Here is a 22,596-nt window from a genome sequence, read left to right on the forward strand (position 1 = left end):
CACCTTGTAAGTTAAGTCATTGGATTTGCTACAAAGTAATTGAAACTTACAGGAGAGTTGGAGAGAAAATAAATAGAGAAAAATGGAGGCAGCGCTACTTAAAAATAGTTTTTTTTTTTTTTTAAAGAAACCCGTTATGGCTAGCATGAAGGTCAGTCTGTGCTGAGTCAGAAGGGGACTCTCTACATCAGAGCCACTCTTCTGAACAGGTTTGACTGACGGCGTTGAGCACTTCTTGTCTTATTTTTCATTTAATTCACAGAACTGTAATAGATAGAATTGTGTAAGTCATGATAGAGTTTAGGGGGGTCATATAATATGATCATTTTACAATACAAGCGTAAGTTGCTGCAACCTATCAAGAGTTAAATTTTACGGTGAAGTTTTAAAAGTTACCTGAGTGTTGTTTTAAACCAGGAAGTCCGAGTTGACGGATTCTGCCTCTGTGCTGGACAATTTCAAATTCCTTGAAAATGCAGCTGCAGATTTCAGTGATGAAGATGAGGACGAGGACACTGATGGAAGAGAGAGAACTGTCATTGATACTTCGACAGTGAGTTAGACAGCTCATTTCAATATTTTTAGGTGCCATAATGCATATATTAAAAATCTGTGCCCTTTAAATCTTCAGCCCTTAAATTCTTTTCATGAATTTGGGGCAAGTACAAAGTTTTTATTACAGAAATTAATCTCAGTAATATTTTTAGTATATCGTCTTTCCCATAGAACGCTCAGACTTTTTGCTAATTGATCAAAGAAGGCAGTGTCTCCATAGAACTGCGGAGCGTGATGCAGGCTGTGTGCCGTACACCGCCCTGGCACTGTTTACTGTGACGGCAGATCTGACAGACACAGGACGGTGCCTGGCGGCAGCCAGCATCAGCTCACACACAGGTAGCTGTGTCTCTTCTGGCTGAGCTCCTGCCATACACAGGCTCTCCAGGTTGTCAGGCTCTGCTGTCGCTCTCTTCAGTTGTTCAGAATTCTTACATATTTTTCTTCAGTCTTTAAGTTTACTGACTTTCCTGTGCATTCTTACAGTGAGAAGTGCCTCTGAGTCACTGTACTCTTCCCTGTCCTTTCTTCTTCCCCTTTTTCTTCTTTCCCTGCTTTCTCCTCTCTTTTTTGAAGAGATGAAGACATATTTTACTTTGTTCAGCTAAGTGTGTGTATTTTCTCTTTTATTTAAGAATAGGAAGGAGGAAAGTTAAGATGTGAATCAGAAGGACCCATAGTTAAAGGCTTATGTCTGCATCAAGTTCTTTTTTCTTTTTGCCGAGGGCGCAATGGATGAGACAAGAACTACTGTATAGCTCTGGCTGTCCTGGACCTCTCTGTGTAGACAAGAACTACTGTATAGCTCTGGCTGTCCTGGACCTCTCTGTGTAGACAAGAACTACTGTATAGCTCTGGCTGTCCTGGACCTCTCTGTGTAGACAAGAACTACTGTATAGCTCTGGCTGTCCTGGACCTCTCTGTGTAGACAAGAACTACTGTATAGCTCTGGCTGTCCTGGACCTCTCTGTGTAGACAAGAACTACTGTATAGCTCTGGCTGTCCTGGACCTCTCTGTGTAGACAAGAACTACTGTATAGCTCTGGCTGTCCTGGACCTCTCTGTGTAGACAAGAACTACTGTATAGCTCTGGCTGTCCTGGACCTCTCTGTGTAGACAAGAACTACTATGAGTGAGTGGTGCGTTTACATGTGGAACTACGAGGGCAGGGTAGCCTGTCACGCTTTTTTTTTTTTCCCCAATTCTGTTCTTATTTTATGTGTGTGGATGTTTTGCCTGTTTGTTTGTGCACGGCATGTGTGCCTAGTGCCTATGGAGACCAGAAGAGGGCGCTGGGTCCCCTGGATCTGCAATTACAGACAGTTGTGAACTGTGCTGTGTGGGCTGGGAAATGAAGTTACAGCCTCTGGAAGAGCCATCTTTCTGGCCCTGGTGCCACTCTTCAGAGACATGCTTTATACCTGAGTCAGAATTAAAACAAGTTATCAGAAATGGCTTGTGAGTAATTCGAAAAACACACAAAACCATTTACTATGGGCACTCTGCTCAGAACCTGCCACAATTGTCTTATGGGAGGCTGAGAAGAGCTATAAGCATAGTAGTGCTTCTTGATTTTAGGGTAATACTCTAAACAGAAAGATAATGTCATTAAATAGCATAATTGTTCTTCATATTACATACATACATACATACATACATACATACATAATGGAGACCTACAGAACACAGGCATGTTGGGCTCAGCACTCACTATTAGGTTTACCTTTTAAAACTCTACTGGGTTTGTGGTTCCATAGATATTTTTAAATGTATAAAAGTAAATCAACAATTCTTGTATTAAGCCTGAACTATCTCACTCTACAATGTTAATATTTTAGGGGGAAACTGCATCCATGAAGAGCTGTTGAGCTGGGCACACGGTGCATATCTCTGATCCCAGGGTTCTGGAGTCAGGAGTAGCTCATTTTCAAGGCTAGCCAGGGCTGCACAGTGAGACAGGAAATAGCGTAGAGCTGTTAGAGAAGTTGAGGACAGGGGAAGTAACGTAGGAGCCCGCGCTGTTCTAGGGTTCCTGAGACATTCATTTCTTAGTTTGTAGTTGTGGCGGGCTTTGTGAGGGTATTTTGTAATTATGTTAAGGTGTCGTGGCTCTATTCTAGAAACATTTTGCTGTTTATGGAATATCTGCTGGAGTTAGATCAGAGTGTCTGCAGAGGCACACACTGCATCTAAGGAATGTAAGATTTAATTGTTCTCATAACAAAAACATAACCTGTCTGTGATTTAAGTACAAATCTTACTTATCCAGCAATAGATTTTAAGTTTAAGTAAGCTATCATACCTTTGAACAACGTTTAAATAACTGCTTTAAGATGCACCTGCTTGTTTCTTAAAAACACTATGTGTCTTTCACTGAGTTAGGTATTGTAGCTCTTTAATAAGTTGTTTCTTTGCTTACTCAATTATAAAGGGATGCATCTCTTTATTTAAATGCATAGTATTAGCTGATATCTTAATTTGATGTTTTCCCTTCCCCCATTAGATTGTTCGGAAAAAAACATTGCCTGATACCAGTGAAGATCGAGACACAAAAGAAGCTCTGAAGGAGTTTGACTTTCTAGTCACCTCAGAGGAAGGAGACAGCGAGTCTAGAAGTGCAGGCGACGGAACAGACTGGGGTAAGGAAGCACCTGGACCCCATCAGGTCTGAGAAAATGTTCTGCCCTGAGGCCAGTGCCTGGACATGGTACACCCTTGTTTTGCTTAGGTTGTGTGAGCACCTGTAAGGCAGCTTGTGTAACTGTTACCTCCTGGCCCTCCTTCTGTAATATGTAAGGAATACAGTGTGCTTAGACAAGTAGACGATGCAGGTCTAGATTTTGGGGAAAACTTGAGCATGCCTGGTGCCTGAGGAAGTGAGAGAGGGCATCAGATCCCCTGGAGCTGGAGGTAGGAATTGTTGTGATCTACCCATGTGGTACTTACAATTAAACTCAGGTCCTCTTGAGACCTCACTCCACCTCCTGGCCTCTTTTTTTTTTCCCCCCCTTCTTCATAATTTTATAATTGACAGTCACACGTTGGTGCACAACTTTAGTGTGGGAGGCAGAAACAGATGGATTTCTATGAGTTTGAGACCAGCCTAGGCTACATAGTAAGTTCCAGGATAGCTAAGACTACATAGTAAGACTCTGTCTCAAAAAACTTTTTAAAGATTTATAATTAAAACTCAAAGCACAGAACTTTGAGTTAGTTCAGAGAACTAGATTGATCATCTTGTGAGAGAAGGAGATTGCTTGATGGTCAGTCATTTGTGCTTGGGTCAAGAGTCTAGTGAGCCTGGAGCAGCTGAAACGAGACTGCATGACCCACTGTGGCTGCTATGTTGTTGAGTGCCTTGAGACTCTAGGAAGGCTCAGGTTTTCCTTTAAAATAAAATTATTCCAACATTTAAAAGCAGCCAAGTTTAATTTATTATTAATTCTTTAAGGCCAGCAGGATGGCTTAGCAGGTAAAGGTACTTGCTGCCAAACCTGACAACCCGAGTTTGATCCCTGGAACCCACTTCTACAAGTTGTCGTCTGACCACACGTGTGCTGTGGCTCTTGACTCTTGAAACTCACACTCTCTCTGTCTCTCTCTGTCTCTCTCTGAATCAATACAATTTTAAAAAGACGCTTTTTAAAGCCCTGGTAAAGATTTTCATTTTTTAAGTTGGCTAGTCCTTCTGAAAGAGTACACTGTCCCTCCTGCTGACAGATGCTGTATCAGAGATCCAGCAGACATTTTTGACACTGGATTGAAACTTAAATTGCATTAAAAATAGAGTTCTATTTTTAGTACTTCAGGTACTTCCAATGTTAATTCAACAAATAGACTGATGAAGTACATTCCATATATTAGGTCTTGTAGGTGAAGATCCCTGCTCTTGCAGCACTCGCTGTGGATCTAGCGTTAAGGCTTTCTTTTTCTTTTTTTGCTCTTGATAATTATCCTTTTAAAAATTTTTTTATTTTGTTTTAATAATAAAGCAAAACCTAGCACATCTGGACAAGACAAACAGAAGGAAAAGAGCTCATGAGAAGGCACAATAATCAGAAACCTACTTGTTTGCACATTCAGGAATCCTATAAGAACACTAAACTGGAAGCCATAATATACACACAGAGGACCTGACGCAGACCTGTACAGGCCCTGTGCTTGCTGCCTCAGTCTCTGAGTTCGTATGAGCTTTGATTATGCTGATTTAGAGGACTTTGTTTTCTTGGTGTCCTCCATCTCCTCCGGCTTTTAAACTCTTTCTGCATCCTCCCCTGTGGGTTTCCTGAACACTAAGGGGAAGGTTTGATGGAGACATCTTATTTAGGGCTGAATGGTCCAAAGTCTCTCACTCTGCACATTGTCCGGCTCTGGGTCTCTGTGTTTGTTCCCATCTGCTACAGAAGGAAGCTTCTCTGATGGTGGCTGAGCAGCGCACCAATCTGCCTAGCCAGAGTGACCTGTCTTAACAGTCTGGAAAAGACCATTTAAGATGATTTTGTGCAGTCTTTTAATAATAATCTTCTATCACTGTATATATACAATATAAAATATATTAAAAATAATTGTAACATGCTTGGATTTAATGCAATATCTAGGTTTATTTTTTCTGTCTTTTTCAAAGGACATGTTTTGTGAATTGATCTTTGTTAGGTGTAGCATTTTATATGTCGTATATCTGAGTATAAAAACGTTTTTGTTTTTTTGGTTTTGGTGAGTGATATGAAGAAAAAAAATTATGTCTTTGAGATACTGATTTAGAATGTTCTGTTTATTGAAGAAAGATTGTTTGTCTCACTCTGTTTAGAAAAGGAAGATCAGTGTCTCATGCCTGAAGCCTGGAATGTGGACCAGGGAGTAATTACCAAACTGAAGGAGCAGTACAAAAAGGAGAGGAAGGGAAAGAAGGGGGTGAAGAGTAAGTGGAAAACATTGCATCCATAAACTACGAATTCTGCATCTTTACATCTCCCAAGCTTGTTTTTTTCAATGTTTTCCTAAAACTACTTACTCTTTTCATTTCTGCTCCTGACCACTTTTCTTTTCACTGTCTCTCAGGGGTTGAAATTAAGTGGCTGCTGTTTGACTATGAACTTAAACAAACAAACAAACAAACAAGAAATCACACATGAATATGGAATCCTAACACACATATAAAGCCTGTGAGAATGTCGTTTGTGCACTGAGCATAGTGATGAGTACACGTGAAGGTCACAAGGATGCTTGTTTCCAGTGATACTTATAAATCTTGTTTAACTCAGTTTGCTAGCAGTCCACTAAAGTTATTGTTTATACTTTCTGATCTTGAGACAAAAAGAAGCTAATTTCTACCCCTGAATAGTCTGTGTTCACAACACACAACTCCTTTGCTCTCATCTCTATATGCTATACAGGGCACACAGTCAAACATAATTTAAAGAGTCTGTTTTCTAAGGTAAATGTTTTGGCCAGTTTAATTTGTAGCAATATTACCAATTACCTTTTTCCTCATTTCAATAAAATGTGTTGCATATCAGAAACAAGCCAAAATGAATTTTTAGCCCTGTGGATCATATAACTCATTTTGCAAATGAAAAGTTTATCAACAGATCTAGTTAAGTGTGTAAGAAATATAAATCCCTTCAAAACTTTGATAAAACGGTATTAAACTGCTTTTTAGGCGCTATGGATATAGCTCAGTTTGTAGAGTGTTTTCCTAGTATGCATGCACAAAGCCTTGGGCTCATCCCTGGAAGTGTGTAATCTCAGTACTCTGGAGGTAGAGGGAGGAGGACCAGAAGTTCAAGGTCATATTTAGCTGGATAAGGAGTGAGAGACCATCCCAGGATACATGAGACCTGCTTTCAAACAAACAAACAAACAAACAAAAATACAAAGCATCTTTTTGGGAGAACAAGATTAAACTACCTTCTTGTGCTTCTACTCACTGACATGATAAGTATGACTTTTCCTTTTCATGGCAATAGGAATTTCATCCTTTGAGATGTGAAAATAGTACAAAATGAGATTAAAATCTAAACTTAGTGTCAAATGTATTTATAAGTTGCAGAAGACTAGAAGGATACACTGTATTCCTTCCTTGCTTTTTAATTAAGGTAAAACATACCAAGACCCACCCTTCCTGAAGACATTGTTTTATAATCTGGTAGTTATCTTTAAAACACTTAAATATGTATTTAAAATCTTAGAATGTATAAGTTCTTAATTCAATGAAAAGTCTATGTCCACTGTTTATATTAGCACAATTTTAACAATCACTGAAATCATTTAGTGTTACCTCAGAATAGATTAAATAAGAATGAGAAAGGTCAACATTAAAACAAGATTTTCATTCTTTTACTCAAATATGCTAAAAACCTTTTAACTTAAAAAATACATTGAGACATGAATTGCCATGGCTTTTAGAACCAAGTCTGAGCCAGTTAAACTAAAATGTTGAGGGAAATTTATATATTATACATTAGAAATATTTCAAGATATTTCTTTGGGTCATTATGTTCTAACATGAGAATCTTGGAATGTAAAGCTCTTTAAAATGAAGGTAGCCAAGACTTCTGTGACTCATCTATTCTCCCATTGTAGTTAGAATTTATCCCTTAAGATCTAAATCTGCACCATTTGACTGGAACAGTATTTCTATTAATAGCAGCAACTGGGATTCCCTGTGCCTGGGCATTAAGATCATATGTAAATATACAGCACACAGGCTTTTTAAGCGAAGAAGCATTACTCTCTTGGGGAGAAATTTGAATGTCTTCCACTGCAGATGAGGAGTGTAGATTAAGATCAACACATTTTGTTTGTCATTTTCACTTGTTGCTGTGTTAAAACAGTAGTGTGAGGACACGTGAAGATGTGTTATAAGGAGAAAAGTGAATTAAAGCTTTGAATTGGTGTACAAAACTAATTTATAAGCTAACAAAATACACTTTTTAATTGAGCTGTTACCATTGTAAACGTTTTTGATGTTTTTAATTGGTTTAGTGTAAGTATATCCAGTCAAATTGTGTAATCCAATCATACTATCTTAAATTTTTTTAGGTATTAGTTAAAATTGCTTAGAAACAGTTGTATTCTTTGCTGGTATAGGAAATACCATAATGGACTATGGGTAAGATTTTCCCATTCTTAATTAAACTTGTAACAGGAAAAACTACCGAAGATCTGTTTCAGCCTCTATCCTATATAAAACAGTCAAAACAGGGATGTGGGAGAATGAAGAATCAAAGCCCAGGTAAGCAATCAACAGGGCATGAGACTTCACTCTGGGTTCCATAGCTTCAGGATGGAAGGCAGTGAATGTGACTTAAGCAAGCAAGGCTGTTTGTTCAATTGAGTTCACATTTGGTTGTCTGTCTTCATTTAGCACACTAGTCATTGGTTTCATTGTAGATAAGTATGACTGTACATATTGGACAGGATATTTTTTTCTATGTAGTGATTCCATTAACTTAACTTACAAAATACGTATTCAAATATAATTCTTTCCCAGAAATAATGAACTCTTAGCATTCAAGAACTTCAAAAATAACTACTCCTTATTGATCAATCTAGTTGGATATTTTATAGGTAAATGTTGACAGGTGAAAGTTTGTTGTACAGTTTTGATGAAATGAGTGATTCTGTTTTCTCTTTTTTCTCCCCCCCCCCCACCTTTTTTTTTTTTTTTTTGGCTAGGGCCCAATAGGTCAAAACTACAAGATATGCTTGCTAACTTGAGAGATGTGGACGAACTTCCCTCCTTGCAGCCATCGGTCGGTTCCCCTTCCAGACCCAGCAGCTCCAGGCTTCCTGAGCAGGAGATCAGTAGGGCCGATGAAGGTGAGCAGCTGGGCCTAGAGCACCCAGTCTGCACACACCCCTTGCTAAGCCACAGGGGCGGCTGACTCTCATGTCAGGGGGCAAGAGCGTAAATTTAAGAACCAACTCTTAGTTTCTGATTTATCCCCTGGCTTCATTGACAGCACAGGGGTAACAGGCCTACTCCATTCTGACACTGAGAAAATTGAGTCTACAAGTTGGTACTAAGGTTCATTTTGAAAGTTAGCATAAATTCTTAATTTGTCATTGATTTAAAAAAAAATGAAGGGACATCAGACATGGTGACACATGCTTTAATTCTAGCACTCAGAGGCCAAAGGAAACAAGTTCTCTGAGAGTTTGAGGCCAGCCAAGGGCTGCATAATGAGACCCTGTCTCAAAGCAACAACAACAAAATGGGGGGAAAGCCACCTGTTTTCATATTTTCTGCTTCTGGTTTTTACTTAATTTCTTTCTAGTTTAATATAAAATCATATATTGATGACTTTCAAGCTCAGCTTTAATGTTATATGTTATATTTGAAGTACAAGCCTTTTAAATTTTTTGGTTTCTAGTTTTTCACAGTACAATTCTGTGTCATACAAATACAAAAAGGGTTGGAAATATCACTTGGTGATAGAACATTTACATAACACACAGAGCTCAGTTCAACCCCAGCGCTAGGGTAGAGGAGTGAGTGGAGGAGAGGAAACAGGGACAGACATGCCGAGAGAGAAGGGGTGGGTAAAGGTAGAGTGTTGGCTTGCATATTTAATTGCCTGTTACTAAAAATTCTTCACCCAGCTTTCAGGAAAAGCTTCTGTACTCTCGGTGTAGAATTTGAGTCCCTGTTAGTTCTCAAAAACTAATGAAGGGCGGCAATGTTTAGTTACCAAAAGCACTGTAACCAGTGTCTTAACTTCTGAGGACCCAGAGAACAAGATACCTACCACAGAGAGACATGATGTGCCTGTGGTTTTCTCTGGCTGCTGACTAGACCTGCCCAGAGCACTAGTTAGTACTAACCCACGCTGTGGTCAGTCCCAGGAGTCTTATTGTTTACAGGACAAGGTCATTTTTATTTCATGTATGAAAATGTTAGACATGAAAAACAAAACAAACAAAAGACACCTGCTGAATGCCTAGTCTCCTGGGTGCACATGTGTTATTATTTGAAATTTTGGCCTGAAAAGTCCTGTTCGGAGATTTCCCACTCTGGAAGCATCTAGCATTATTTGAACCCTTCAGATAATGTGCCGCGTTCTAGGTAAAGCTAGTTTTTATTAGTACAACGCTCATACACGTGTGGCTTGATAGCGGCTTAATTTGTGTTCCATTTTATTCAGACAGTGATTTTCTTTTTTCTGACAAAGATTTTGAGTTTCCATCACTGGGGCTAAAGGTGTGTGCCACCATACCCAGATGCAACTATTGTTTTAAAAATAAATAACCAGTAATTAATATGTTCAACAAATACCTGTTATTAAACATGAGTAAATACAGCACTGAAAACAACTTTTAAGGCTACTGTACACTCAATACAGTTAACATGCTTTTTTAAAAAAAAATAACATCCCTTTAGCAAATTCTTTGAACTATTAGTTCATCTTAATTGTTTCTAGTCAATGAAGCAATTTCCTCTGGCAAGGCAAGCTTTAGTGCCTTGTTGCAGTAATTTTTGTGGATAAAATTTTAGTTTAGCATTTTACTTTTCACTGGTTCTACATTGGTACTTGTTGAAAATATTGAACTGCTGTGTTCAGTTACAAAGTAAGAACATTCAAGTAGATTTCACAGTGAAACTCTTTAAAGCACAGTTAGCAGCTATTAAAGCTTTGAAACGGACTTTAAAATATCTTTAAATGAAATAAAACATGCGCACAAATGGAAACGCTCATTGAATCATCACAAATCGGAATTAGCCACTGACGATAATTGCCATCACCCTCAGATCAAGAAATAGAGAGTACTAAAGTCTAGCATGCCATGTGGCCCTTTAACCGGTCACTTGTCTCACTCTAAGGGATAGTTCTGACTTCTATAACACTAATTAATTTTTCTCAAATAGGCACATTGTACAGTTTTTATTTTGAAGCGTCTTTAGTATTCCATGTTATATAATTGATTGGTTTTATTTTGAATGAGATCAGCAGTGTTCACCATATAGCAAGAACCACTGAGTAGCTCTTAGATGCTATTTGACTAATTATCATGACATTTTAAATAGAGAGAAACTTAATTTTTTTTTTTTAAGTTTTTCGAGACAGGGTTTCTCTTTGTACCCCTGGCTGTCCTGGAATCACTCTGTAGACCAGGCTGGCCTCAAACTCACAGAGATCTGCCTGCCTCTGCCTCCAGAATGCTGGAATTGAAGGCATGCGCCACCACTGCCCCAGAAAGAAACTTACTTTTTGTCATACTATTTTCTATATAATGATAAAAGAAAAGATGGCAGACTACCAGAAACAAATCTGGTAATCTATTGTTCGATGGTAAATTATAGTTAGATGATGCTATTAGCAGAATAATATGTAAAAAAGCAGTCTTTAAGAGTTTTGGTCATGGAATTTCACTATTTATAAAATTGCTTAACTGTAATGTAAGAGAGGCATAGCCTTTCAGGCCTATAATTCCAGCACTTAGGAGGCTGAGGCAGTAGAATTGATTTCGTTCGGGACCAGCCTAAGCTCAAAAGCCAAAATAGAACAAATAAAAATGTGCATGTTCCTGTAGCAGAAATGTAACACAAGCATATGAAACTAGTTGTGAACTATTTAGATGTGTAACTGGGATTTGTCTCCCTCTTAGTGGAAGCACTGACATTTCCTCCTTCTTCTGGGAAGTCATTTATCATGGGAGCAGATGAAGCCCTGGAAAGTGAACTGGGCCTTGGAGAATTAGCAGGCCTTACAGTGGCCAATGAAGCAGACTCACTAGCTTATGATGTAAGTAGCAGTTTTATTTTTTATGCCATTACTGTTTGAGTTTATAGAAAAAGATGGCAGAGGTAAAACGTTTTCACAAGTATGACTCTTGGTTTAGCTTTAATTTCAAACTTTGCAAAGATGGATTTAAAAATAAACTAACACTTCCTGAATAGCCTGGAGATTAGAGTTAGAGGCTTTGCCTATTTTTGTGGGTCAGTATGGCGTGTACTGGTTTAGGTAGGAAGAGGAATTCTCTTTCACTTGTGAACTGTGAGCTGTATTTTTCTTTAGACACCGTAATAAGTTGATGTCTTACTTAACTGCAGTCGTTGTCCTCCCTCTTCCATACACTGTCAAGAGTGGGCTCCCTGGGCAGCCTGGCTCCTCTTCGTGGCTGTGTGGTTACTTCTTTTTTTCTACGTCTCTTTACAGCAGAGGGCATTCCGTTTACCCTGACTTAATGGGTAGAAGCAGCATTTCCCATTGCACACTTTTGTGCTCTACCTAAGCCAGGAAGCCTTATCTAGAAGCTGAAGGAACTTAGACTGCTTTCTAATGCAGACTCACTTTTTTTCCTCAAGAAAGATTAATGTTATGTGTTTAGCCTATTTCCAAAGGTAGTTCTATGTTTTATTAACCATACCAGTAATCTGTTGCTACATTTTTTAAAAGTACAAAATGAACTCAGTGAAATTCTTGGAGGTTCTTTGTCTCATATTTCTTTGTCAGAGATTTTTTTTTTAACCTTGAATGTTCTTTATGTATTTATTATGGTTTCCAGTTTTGGGGGATTTCCGTGTGGGAAACATGTATATCTCTATTTCTTTATGTGCTTCTTGTACTTTTTTTTTCCTTTTGGTTCTTTTTCCTCTGTTTTGTCACATTTTACTTGTTTTTGTTTCATCTTATTGTTAGAAGTCTGTTTTCTAATGAGAGAGAGAAAGGGTGGGGATTCAGATAGGAGGGGAAGGTGGAGAGAATCTGGGAGGAATTGGAGAAGGGAAACTAATCAATGTATTGAATGAAAAATATTTTTAATAAAAGAAAAATATTTTTTAAAGTACCATCTTCTAATCCCTCTGCACCAGAGTCTGGGCTCCTCTTGTCTGTCTAGTGCTGGCTGCGGGTCTTAGGTGGTTGCAGTCAAGATGTTGGGATTGGCTGTGTTCTCACTTGAAGACTTGACTTGTAGCAGACCAAGCTCTGTCAGAGTTGCTGGCAGGGTGTGGTTCAATGCTGGGCATTGGCTGAAGGCCTACGGTCCCCTCCGTGGTGTCTTTGCCATGGCGGCTAGTGTCCACTCTGTGAGTGCATGTGTAAAGAGAAAATGCAGCAGAGGTGTAGCTCAGTGAATACCCTGGATTCTAAGTCTTCCTTCTCAGCCTCGAGTGTTGGGGTTGCAGGTGTGTGACACCATCCTCAGCCATTTTAACATTTTCTATTTCCAGTTTATAAAGCTTATTGTCATCTTGGTGAAGGAAGTATTGAAAGTATCAAAAAAAAAAAAAGTGATTGTAGTTTAAATTAACAAGCTGTCTTAGTTAGGCTTTCTATGGCTAAGATGAAACACCAAAAGCAACGTGGGTAGAAAAGGGGTTACCCCACTTGGAGTTGCACATCATAGTCTGTCGTCGAAGGAAGTCAGGGCAGGAACTAAAGCAGAGTGTGTGCAGGGTGCTGCCTACTGGCGTGCTCACTTTGCTTTCCTAAAGCATACAGGCCCACAAGCCTAGCAGTGGAATTGCCCACAGGCCAGTCTGGTGGGAACATTTTCACTATTGAGGTTCCCTCTTCCAAAATGACTCTAGCTTGTTGACAGAGTTTACATAAAAGCAGCCAGGACACAAGCTTAAAGGAAAAACAAAACAAAAACCTTAGTTTTTCTACCCCAAATTGCAGTTTCTGTCTTACAGCTTGAATTGAGTTAGTTCTAATAATTACTCAAGCTTTCTGTCACTGTGACATACTAATATGAAGTAAGTAACATATTAGGAACGAAGGCTTATGTTTCAGTCCATGGTTGTTTGGAACTGTGGTGAGAAGCAAGCCTCAGAAAAAGCTTCGTGCTTAATTTATGGTTTGGAGAAGCAAAGAAAGGAGAGACCTGGTTCCAGGTTCCGCTGTCTCCTAAGGGCAGAGCTTTCAGTGATGTCACTGTATTGTCTAGGCTCTAACTGCTAAAGTCCCCACCTCCTGGGAATGCCACATGCTAGCCAACCCTTCAACATGTGGCCTTTGGAGGACATTCAGGATTCAAACTAGCTATAAGAGAGATCTCTTTGGGATTATTAGTTACCTACAGTTTTGATTGGGTCATGTTAACTGTTGTTTTATCATTTTATATTTCTTAAATGAAAACTGCCACATATTGTTAATTTTGCTAATTAGTTTGGTTGTTTACTTTAGAAATGTATTATTTTGAGAATTGCAGTGTAATAGTTTAATAGCCAATCAGCTATCCCAACCTGATGCTTTGTCTCTTTAATAGATAGCAAATAACAAAGACGCCTTGAGGAAGACATGGAACCCTAAGTTTACGTTAAGAAGTCACTTTGATGGCATCCGAGCCCTTGCTTTCCACCCCATTGAGCCTGTTTTAATAACAGCATCAGAGGACCATACACTGAAAATGTGGAATCTGCAAAAAACAGCCCCAGCCAAAAAGTGAGAACATTCTCGACTCTTAACTTTTTTTTTTTTTTTTTACAATTTTTGTTAAATTATTTATCAACAGGAAAAGATATATTTTAAAGTAATTTTCTGTTACAGTTCCCAAATAGCTCTTCTAGTTGTTTATTCTTTACCATTTATAGGTAAATCCTCAGACAGCTTAGTGTCAGGTCTGATATTTAGGAGGAATCTTTACCTGATGGTTCCCAAGGGTTTGTACCTGTGATTGCAGTCCTTATACTTAAATGTTACAGTGGCTATCTTATTTATGGAGCCCTTGTCTGCAATGAATGTCCCTGTTCATGTAAAGAAGCATAACTAGGAACAGTTGGCATCATCAAACCTTTGACTGCACTCTGGTCCATTATTTACGAAGTTTGGGTTTAAAGAGAAGTAGTAGTTAGGGCCTTCCTATGCTGGCCAGTGTTCCATACTGACCAGGTGTCTGACCCGAAGGACACTGTTCATTCTTGGCTTGGTTCTGTGAGTGTTAGCAGGCACGATTTCCTATAAAGTGTGTCCTTAGCCCCTGAGCTAGACCAGGTCTTACTTGGTGAGGTCCTTCTGGAGCTCACCTCCATTGGTCCATCCCTCCTCCAGAACCAGGGTCCGCCAGCCAGGACCCTTTTGTTGTGTTAGGTCCAAGAGTACAACTGACTGACTGTGGCACAGGGTGTCCCAGAGTACAACTGACGGTGGCACAGGGTGTCCCAGAGTAGAACTGACGGTGGCACAGGGTGTCCCAGAAGTACAACTGACTGTGGCACAGGGTGTCCCAGAAGTAGAACTGACTGTGGCACAGGGTGTCCCAGAAGTTGTGCTACTTATAGAAGAAAATCTGCTGTGCAGTTTAAAAGACACCGGTAGCATCAGTGCTATAGTCATGCAGGATAATGCTGGATCCGGCTGTGCAGAATACGGATGGGGAATGCAGGCGTGCTGTGCCCTGGCCTGATTCTCAGCGCATACTATGCTTGTTCGGCTCAGACACATGAAGCCATATGTAAATATGTGATTTAGGAAAAGAACAAAACAAGTTAGTAAAAATATCTACACATGCAGACAACAGTAGCCTGGTTACCTCTGAGTTAAGTGACTTGAGGAGAGAGAGATAAGGTACACCTACAGACCCCTGCAGCGTGATGTGGGAAACGGTGAGTTCATGCCTTTACCCAGTGTCTGTGAGGCAATGGCATATACTCAGCCTCCATTTCTTACTTGGTCAGTTTCTGCAAAATGAAATATAGATGTTTTAACCTTCATGAAAGCACAGGGAAGCTTAAGTACCATTTGCTAAAATTCTACCATGTGCTAGTTCTGGCCTTGGTTTGTTTGTTTGTTTGTTTGTTTGTTTTTTTAATTCAGATTCACATGTATTTAGTGTTGAATATTTGATACTATGTGGATTTTCTGTTTTACTTTAAATATAGGATAATCCAAAGTTCTGAAATAATAAAAACTTCCCTGAGTTAGTCAATTAATGGTATAACTGGAAATCACATTCAGAAATTACGCCTCACAGCCCATGGTCTCTTATGAGTGATGCTCTCCCACTAATGGATGGATTACACAGTGTAAGACAACTGTGTAACAGTGTGCCCTACTACAGTGGTGGTTTGTTGATGCCACTAAGGTGTGACTGCCGTTAGGTGAGCCTCTGTATCCAAGAGTCTGCTTCTGACCATGGAACTGTGACATAGTTAGTACTGCTGTTCACTACTGACCTATGCAACACTTACAGCCATCTTCTTTCTGTGATTTAGGAGTACTTCTCTAGATGTGGAGCCTATCTACACATTCAGGGCTCACAAGTAAGTATGTGATTTTTTTTTTTTTTATCTTAAGTCAGCATCTTTATAACACAGTTTGATTGGCATATCGTACACCATTCTTTCACTTACATATTTTAATACAGTTTTTCTGTTCAGTAATGGTGTTTTTTTTTTGTTTTGTTTTTGTTTTTATGTAAGCGTGAAAGAACCTGGCAGATAACATAAATACCAAATAGGAATCCTGGTGTTATTAACTGTTGTCAAAGCATTTAAGTTTCTTAGAAATGCTAGCATTTGGGGCTGAAGAGATGCTTCAGCAGTTAAGTAAGTGTGCTTGCTGCTTCTACAGAAAACTGGAGTTATTTCCCAAGACCCATGTGAGGGAGTTCACAACAGCTTGCCACTCTGCTCATTAGGCCTCTGTGGGCACCTGTGCAGAGATAATATATACCCACACATACAGTTAAAAGTAAAATAATTTTGGTTTATTTTGTTTGGTTTTGGTTTTTGAGATACAATTTCTCTGTGTAGCCTTGGCTGTCCTGGACTTGCTTTGTAGATCAGGCTGGCCTCTAACTCACAGAGATTCATCTGCCTCTGCCTCCTGAGTGCTGGGATTACAAACATGCGCCACCGTGCCAGCCTGTAAAATAATTTTTAAAAGGAATTCTCACATTTTTTTCTTCCCTTAACATAGCCTATGTAAAAATTACTAAAAGTCTGGGGATATAGCTCAAAGGTATAACGGGCATGAGACCTATACTAATCACATATTTTCTTGTTTTCACTTATATACAGACAGCATGTCTTTACATGATTTGTCATGGAAATTGATACACTTTTTATGTAAAGGGTGAGAAAGTAAATATTTTTCAGGTTTATAATCTCTGCTGGACTTTTTCTGCCCTCGTTTGGCTTTTGGTTTCACTAGGGATTGAACTCAGTGCCCTAATTCTTGTAACATATTCTTGTTATAGTGTGTGCTGTTATTTTAAGCTTTAAAAATATAGGAAGCATTCTTAGCTTTAGGACTACTAGATGAATAGCCTCCAGGCCATAATTTACTACCCTTTGGTTTAGCAAAGAAAGGAAAATGAATAGTACATCAATTGTGGTTTTAGTCACGGTTAAAAGCTGGAAAATAGAAAGGCATTTGAGTAATCAGATATTCTAAATGTTTGTAAGCCATACACTAGAGTTAATGTTTGAGAACAGCAATTTACTTAATGCCGATGAATTTGTTTGGTGTCCCAGAGGTCCAGTGCTGTGCGTAGTGATGAGCAGCAATGGTGAGCAGTGTTACAGTGGTGGCACTGATGGGCTGATCCAGAGCTGGAGCACCACCAATCCCAACGTCGATCCCTACGATTCTTATGGTATGTGGCTCACCAAAGTTTTGAGGTGATTTTTTAATGTTTTTCGTACTTTAAGGGTAATATTATGTATTTTAAAAATTAGTAAGGAAAAGCATGCCTTATTCAGAAGGACTCGTATAAATGCAGGAACCAGCTACATAATGCTAAAAATAAAAGCATGCTTTTGAGAAAAGAGTTCATCTCTGTAGTCTTTTTGGACAGGAATACTGGTTTGGTTGGCGCTTGCTTTCTTCATATTAGACATCTGTCTAGTACTTAGAACACTGTAACTCATCATGTTTCATGACTGTTTTTGACAAACAACTTTGAAGATAAATGAATGCTGACATTGTTTCCTTGGTCAGTTACTGGAGGAAAATAGAAGCTAATTAGTTTTAAATCCCATGCCTCTAAAATATTTATTATAAAGGGTCTTGAAGGTTAAGGAATGACCTTTGGCTACGTTTAGTGATGTCTGCCTGCAATCCTGAGCTTGGCAGTGTGAAGCAGGAGAATGGCTGTAAGTTTAGACTAGCCTGCTCTACTTAATGAGTTCTAGAATCAGACCCGGTCTCTCTGTCTGTCCTTCCTCCACCCTCACTACACATACATGTGCGTGTTCGTGCATGCATGGATGCACACGGGCCCTTTGGTCTTAAGAGCAGTTTAATATCATACGTCATGAATCCATATTGTACTGCATCTCTAGATGGTGCCGAAACGTCTCTTGCAAAAGTCTTTTGAAATTGGCTGCTTTAGTTTTAACACAGATTATTTAACATGTCATGTTTGTCATTAAAAACATTTTAATTTTACGACCAGTAAACATAAAGTCAGCAAGCAAAATGCTCTTCTTCTACTTATTTAATAAGCATTAAAATAGTTTTCTTTATAAACAAAGTTGTGCTTCTTAATTCTAATTTAGAATTTTCAAACTCTATCTTTGTATATTTTGAAAATTGTAGTTATGAAAGCATTTCAGAAGAATAATGGAACTGTATTATGCAGTTTCCGGATGCTCTATTCTGTTTTGCAGTAGAACCTACACGCCTTTACATTTCCCTTCTTGGTTTTGCGCTTTGTTGCCTTACACAGATCCTTCTGTTCTAAGAGGCCCTCTGCTGGGCCACACGGATGCAGTGTGGGGCCTGGCCTACAGTGCAGCACACCAGCGGCTGCTTTCCTGCTCAGCAGATGGCACTCTTCGTTTATGGAACACAACGGAGGTTGCTCCAGCACTGAGTGTGTTTAATGATAACCAAGGTACACTTCTTAAAAGTAAAATTTCCAGATCTGGTATAGAACATCCTATTCTGAAAAAGCATACAATTAAATGATTATATAAGCTCCTGACTATATGAATTTCTCAGTTTTTTTTTTAAAGGAATAACAGTATTTGTTTGAAATTTCAATGTGTGTATGTGTGTGTGTATGTGTGTATATATATATATATATATATTTTTTTTAAACATAGCATTTGATGAGAAAATGGTGTTAATTTTTTTTAAATTGAGATATATATTTCAGTGAAAACTACAGATGTTAAGGATGTGTTCTGACATACCTGGTAAGCTGCAGTCCTGTAGCTGACACAGCTTTGGAGTTGGACCATTTCTTCCCTTAGTAGATACTACTTAGGTTGTTCCAATGTGGGGCTGTTAGGAGTAATTTATTATGAACATTCATAAATTTTCATTGTGGGTAGTAGAGATCTCACAGTAGAATTGTAGAGTTTTAGGGAAGGTGTTTGTTATTGACTTGTCATGAGAAATAACTAGCGTTTTTCCCGAAGTGCTCACGGCACTTGGCAGCGTGGGCTGCAGCATGTGCAGGGTCCATTTGCCCTGCCTTCTCATTCACTTTGATGTCGTTCTGGCTCTCTTTTGCCTTTCTCGGGCTTGTGGCAGTATTTCACCAGTTTACTGCTGGATCCTTTGGTGGCTCATTTGGTTGAGTACTTATAGTGTCTGTTGCTGTTCACTTACTGTCTAATCCTAGGTCTTTGGCCATATATTCAGTTTTCAGTTATTGCCTTGCTTTAGTTAGATGTTGAACCAAATGAAACAGATTATCATATTTTTATATTTAACCTACATGTTTGTGTTCTTGTGGCAGTACCTTACTATCTAGCCCAGGCTTGCCATGAATTTGTTGTATAGTCCAGGCTGACCGCAAATTAATAATCATTGGGCCTCAACTTCCCAAGGGCTTGGATTTTAGGCATATGTTACTTAACACACTGGCTTTATCATTCTATTTTTGCTATAAATGAGTTCCGAGTTTAGTCCCTTGATAATTCTGTTTGTATTTGTGTGGTGATTTACGTACTAGGCAAACACCCTAGCACTGCGTTGTACTTCTAGCCACAGAATACCTTGATCTTCAGCAGAGGATATCCAAATATCTGGAGTTGTCATAACTTGGATTTAGACTTTGAAGATTTAACTCCATGCTAGGAAAGCATGGTACTTCTGAGCTGCACCTTAGCCCAGGATGAATTTGCTGTCATTGTTTTCTTTTCTTCAAGATAGATTTTTAAAATACTGAGTTCCACTGTGTTACTCTATGCCTGAAATTAAAGTAGAAGCTATAAAACTTACCAGTCCATATGTTTTCATTCTCTTTATAAATAACTTTGCCTTCCATGAGTGTATTAGCAGAATAATGGGTAGAAAACATTTAACAGGTAAGGATAATAAAATAGACTAAGGCTACAAGTTATGAAAGAAGCACTCTTCACTGAAAGGTTATAGGATAACTTTTGTTTAAATGATAAGCCTTATTCACTTAACTAAAACTTTGATTTGCTTTGCTGCGTTTTGAGCACTTTGCCAAGCAGACCTTTTAATTGTCATTCTCTATGAATATTTCTGACACTTAGAACTAGGAATTCCTGCTTCTGTGGATCTAGTGAGCAGTGACCCAAGCCATATGGTAGCATCGTTCAGCAAGGGATATACAAGCATCTTTAACATGGAAACACAACAGCGAATTCTCACATTAGAATCCAATCTAGATTCAGGTATGTATACCAAGTATTAAAAGCCTCTGTATTCTTAATCAAAAGTATAACTGCCAGAGTCATTATGAAGAATGCTTGAATTATAATGTGTCATTACCCAAACCTGAAAACACATTTGCTTTAAAAAGGTTGATTTTTTTTTTTTTAAACTTCAACATAGTCTAGCAACCAAAACAAAACAAAGAATAGAAAGACTGAACAAAAAGAACTTACTCCACATGTCCAGGTGACATTTTCTATTGTATATAGAGAGAACAAGCTGGGTACAGTAATTAATCTCTTTGAAAACTCTTAAATAGCACACAGTTATTAGCATGAAATCTGGTGGGATGCAAGATGACTTTTTTCTATTACGATGTGAAGAAGGAACCAAGGCGTGATACGAAGGCCCGAGCCCTCCCTTCGTGCTTATGTTTGATCACAACTGTAGAAACACAGCTTCATGTGCAGAAGGAACTGAGGTTTAACTTTGAAGATTGCTTGTATCCAAATAACAGAACGTTTTTCGGTGGTGGTGTTTGTTTTTGTTTTGGCTGGCCTGGAACTCTCTGTGTACACGAGGCAGGCTGAACTCATAGAGACCCACATGCTCCTGCCTCCCAAGTGCTGGAGTTAAAGGTGTGCGCCATCACACGTGGCTGATAGAACTTTATTAGGGTAGCAAACAATCACAGAACGTGGAGACTTGCTGGCACCGGTGTCTAGTGGTATCCATACCCAGCATGGTGGAGAAGGAAATTCTGACTTTTGATTACCTGGAGATGCACGACAGGGTTTAGCTCAAGCAACTCCCATTTTACAACACTGAAGCTGGAGAAGTAATTGGAGAATAATTGACCCACAGCCAGACTAAAGTTGCATTGGTTTTTGTTTTGTTTTTTTTTTTTCTGCCTGTTTAGGTATTTATACCCCTCTGATATGGAAAAAAAAAGTTACTGTGACTAATTTGTATTGATTTTTAATTTTTCTTTTTTAGCAGCCAATTCTTCGTGCCAAATAAACAGAGTCATCAGTCACCCCACTCTTCCCATCAGCATCACCGCTCATGAAGACAGGCACATCAAATTCTACGATAACAATACAGGTAAGAAATTACTGAGGACTGAGTTCTGCAGAAGCAAAACCAGCACCAGCAACAAGAAACTAAAACAGCAGCAAACCTCTACAAAAAGTACGCTAATTGTGGTGTCTAATGGTAGCTTTATAGTCATGGAGTAGGCACTGAAACATTTTCTCCATTCTGTTTCTGTTCATTTGCTAAGACTGTATTAGACAATATGGAATGGTTTTAGTTTGTTTAGTAGTAAGATATTGCAGGAAATAAATTATTAATTTTATTTTTAAGAGCCTGTAATTATTATAGTGGTTTTATTTAACCTGCTATCAAACAATAAAAAACACAGGCACCTGATATATTTTAGATAAGCATTATTTTACCTGGGGCTGGACAGATATTAACCCCCTAAACTACTTCCTTACCACCCAGCCCCACATCCCATGCCATTTCCTTAATCATTCCTATCTGGGCTGCTTCTCATCCATAATTCCATAAATACTTGCTTATGCTTTTCATCTGGGCTGTTCCTCTGCAACACTGTCAATCCAGCCATGTGGTTCTCTCCATGCTAGCCCATGGTGGTCTCACTTCCTTCCTCTCTCCTCCTCTTCCCATGATCCTTGACTTTCTCTAAGGGCATGAACTTTGGCCAGCCTACCTAACTTCTGCCCTGTCCAGGTGTGTAGGCAGCTTTGTTTAGTCAATCAGGGATAACTGGGGAACATTCCTTACATGGGTACAGGAGATGATGATCAACATTCATAACAGCGCCATGGCAGGGCAGTAGTCAGATCTCAGGGCACTGAAATCAGCACCTGAAAACACAGTGCACAAGACCCTTCTCCAACATTCCATTTTAATTCAATAAGAGACTATATGTGATATTATATAGAACAACCATGAAAACCATACATAAAAGTTACATGCATAGCTTATATGTATTAGCAATTAGGAGAAAATACTATCTATCCTATCTTGGTGAATCTAGAGCTCTGAACTTAAATCAGTTTCTATCCTATCTTTTATCTGTCAAGCTAAAAACATCTATCTAGACCTTAAAACATCTTCTTAACTCCTAAACAGTTTAGCTTAATTTTAAAACTATAACTATCTAGTCTTCAACCCCATTAGAAACTTGACAAGGAATAAATTTATTACCTGAGTAAGCAGGAAGTATAGGCCAGCAGCTTCCAAAATAAAAATAAATATGACAGAGACAGTTCACTGCCTGGACAGTCACCCAAAATCTCTATAATGTTAGAGCATCTTCTTCAGCTGTCTGGCCCAGTATATCCAACAGACATATCTGTGAGGCAGGAACTATTAAGGACTTGCTTACCCTGTCTCCGCCAAGCTAGGTAGTCAACTCAGCCTATGTCTAAGTTTTATCCATTTTTGGACAGCACACAGTCTACAGAGAAGGTAGGGACATTACCTT

At 38.9% G+C, this 22,596-nt stretch overlaps 1 protein-coding gene across 1 annotated transcript in view; it reads left to right on the forward strand.

Annotated features, from left to right (window-relative positions):
- Strn (striatin) overlaps positions 1 to 22,596 on the forward strand; it is a 92,325-nt gene that overhangs the window by 66,029 nt on the left and 3,700 nt on the right. The window contains exons 6-16 of the mRNA XM_051166615.1: positions 418 to 553; positions 3,059 to 3,194; positions 5,363 to 5,473; positions 8,233 to 8,376; positions 11,164 to 11,300; positions 13,771 to 13,946; positions 15,716 to 15,763; positions 16,979 to 17,100; positions 18,175 to 18,342; positions 19,961 to 20,101; positions 21,078 to 21,185. Of these exons, the coding sequence (XP_051022572.1) occupies positions 418 to 553; positions 3,059 to 3,194; positions 5,363 to 5,473; positions 8,233 to 8,376; positions 11,164 to 11,300; positions 13,771 to 13,946; positions 15,716 to 15,763; positions 16,979 to 17,100; positions 18,175 to 18,342; positions 19,961 to 20,101; positions 21,078 to 21,185 (1,427 nt within the window). The remainder of the gene's footprint in view (positions 1 to 417; positions 554 to 3,058; positions 3,195 to 5,362; positions 5,474 to 8,232; positions 8,377 to 11,163; positions 11,301 to 13,770; positions 13,947 to 15,715; positions 15,764 to 16,978; positions 17,101 to 18,174; positions 18,343 to 19,960; positions 20,102 to 21,077; positions 21,186 to 22,596) is intronic.

The sequence above is a fragment of the Acomys russatus genome, chromosome 1 (assembly GCF_903995435.1).
Source record: "Acomys russatus chromosome 1, mAcoRus1.1, whole genome shotgun sequence".
Classification (NCBI taxonomy): Eukaryota; Metazoa; Chordata; class Mammalia; order Rodentia; family Muridae; genus Acomys; species Acomys russatus.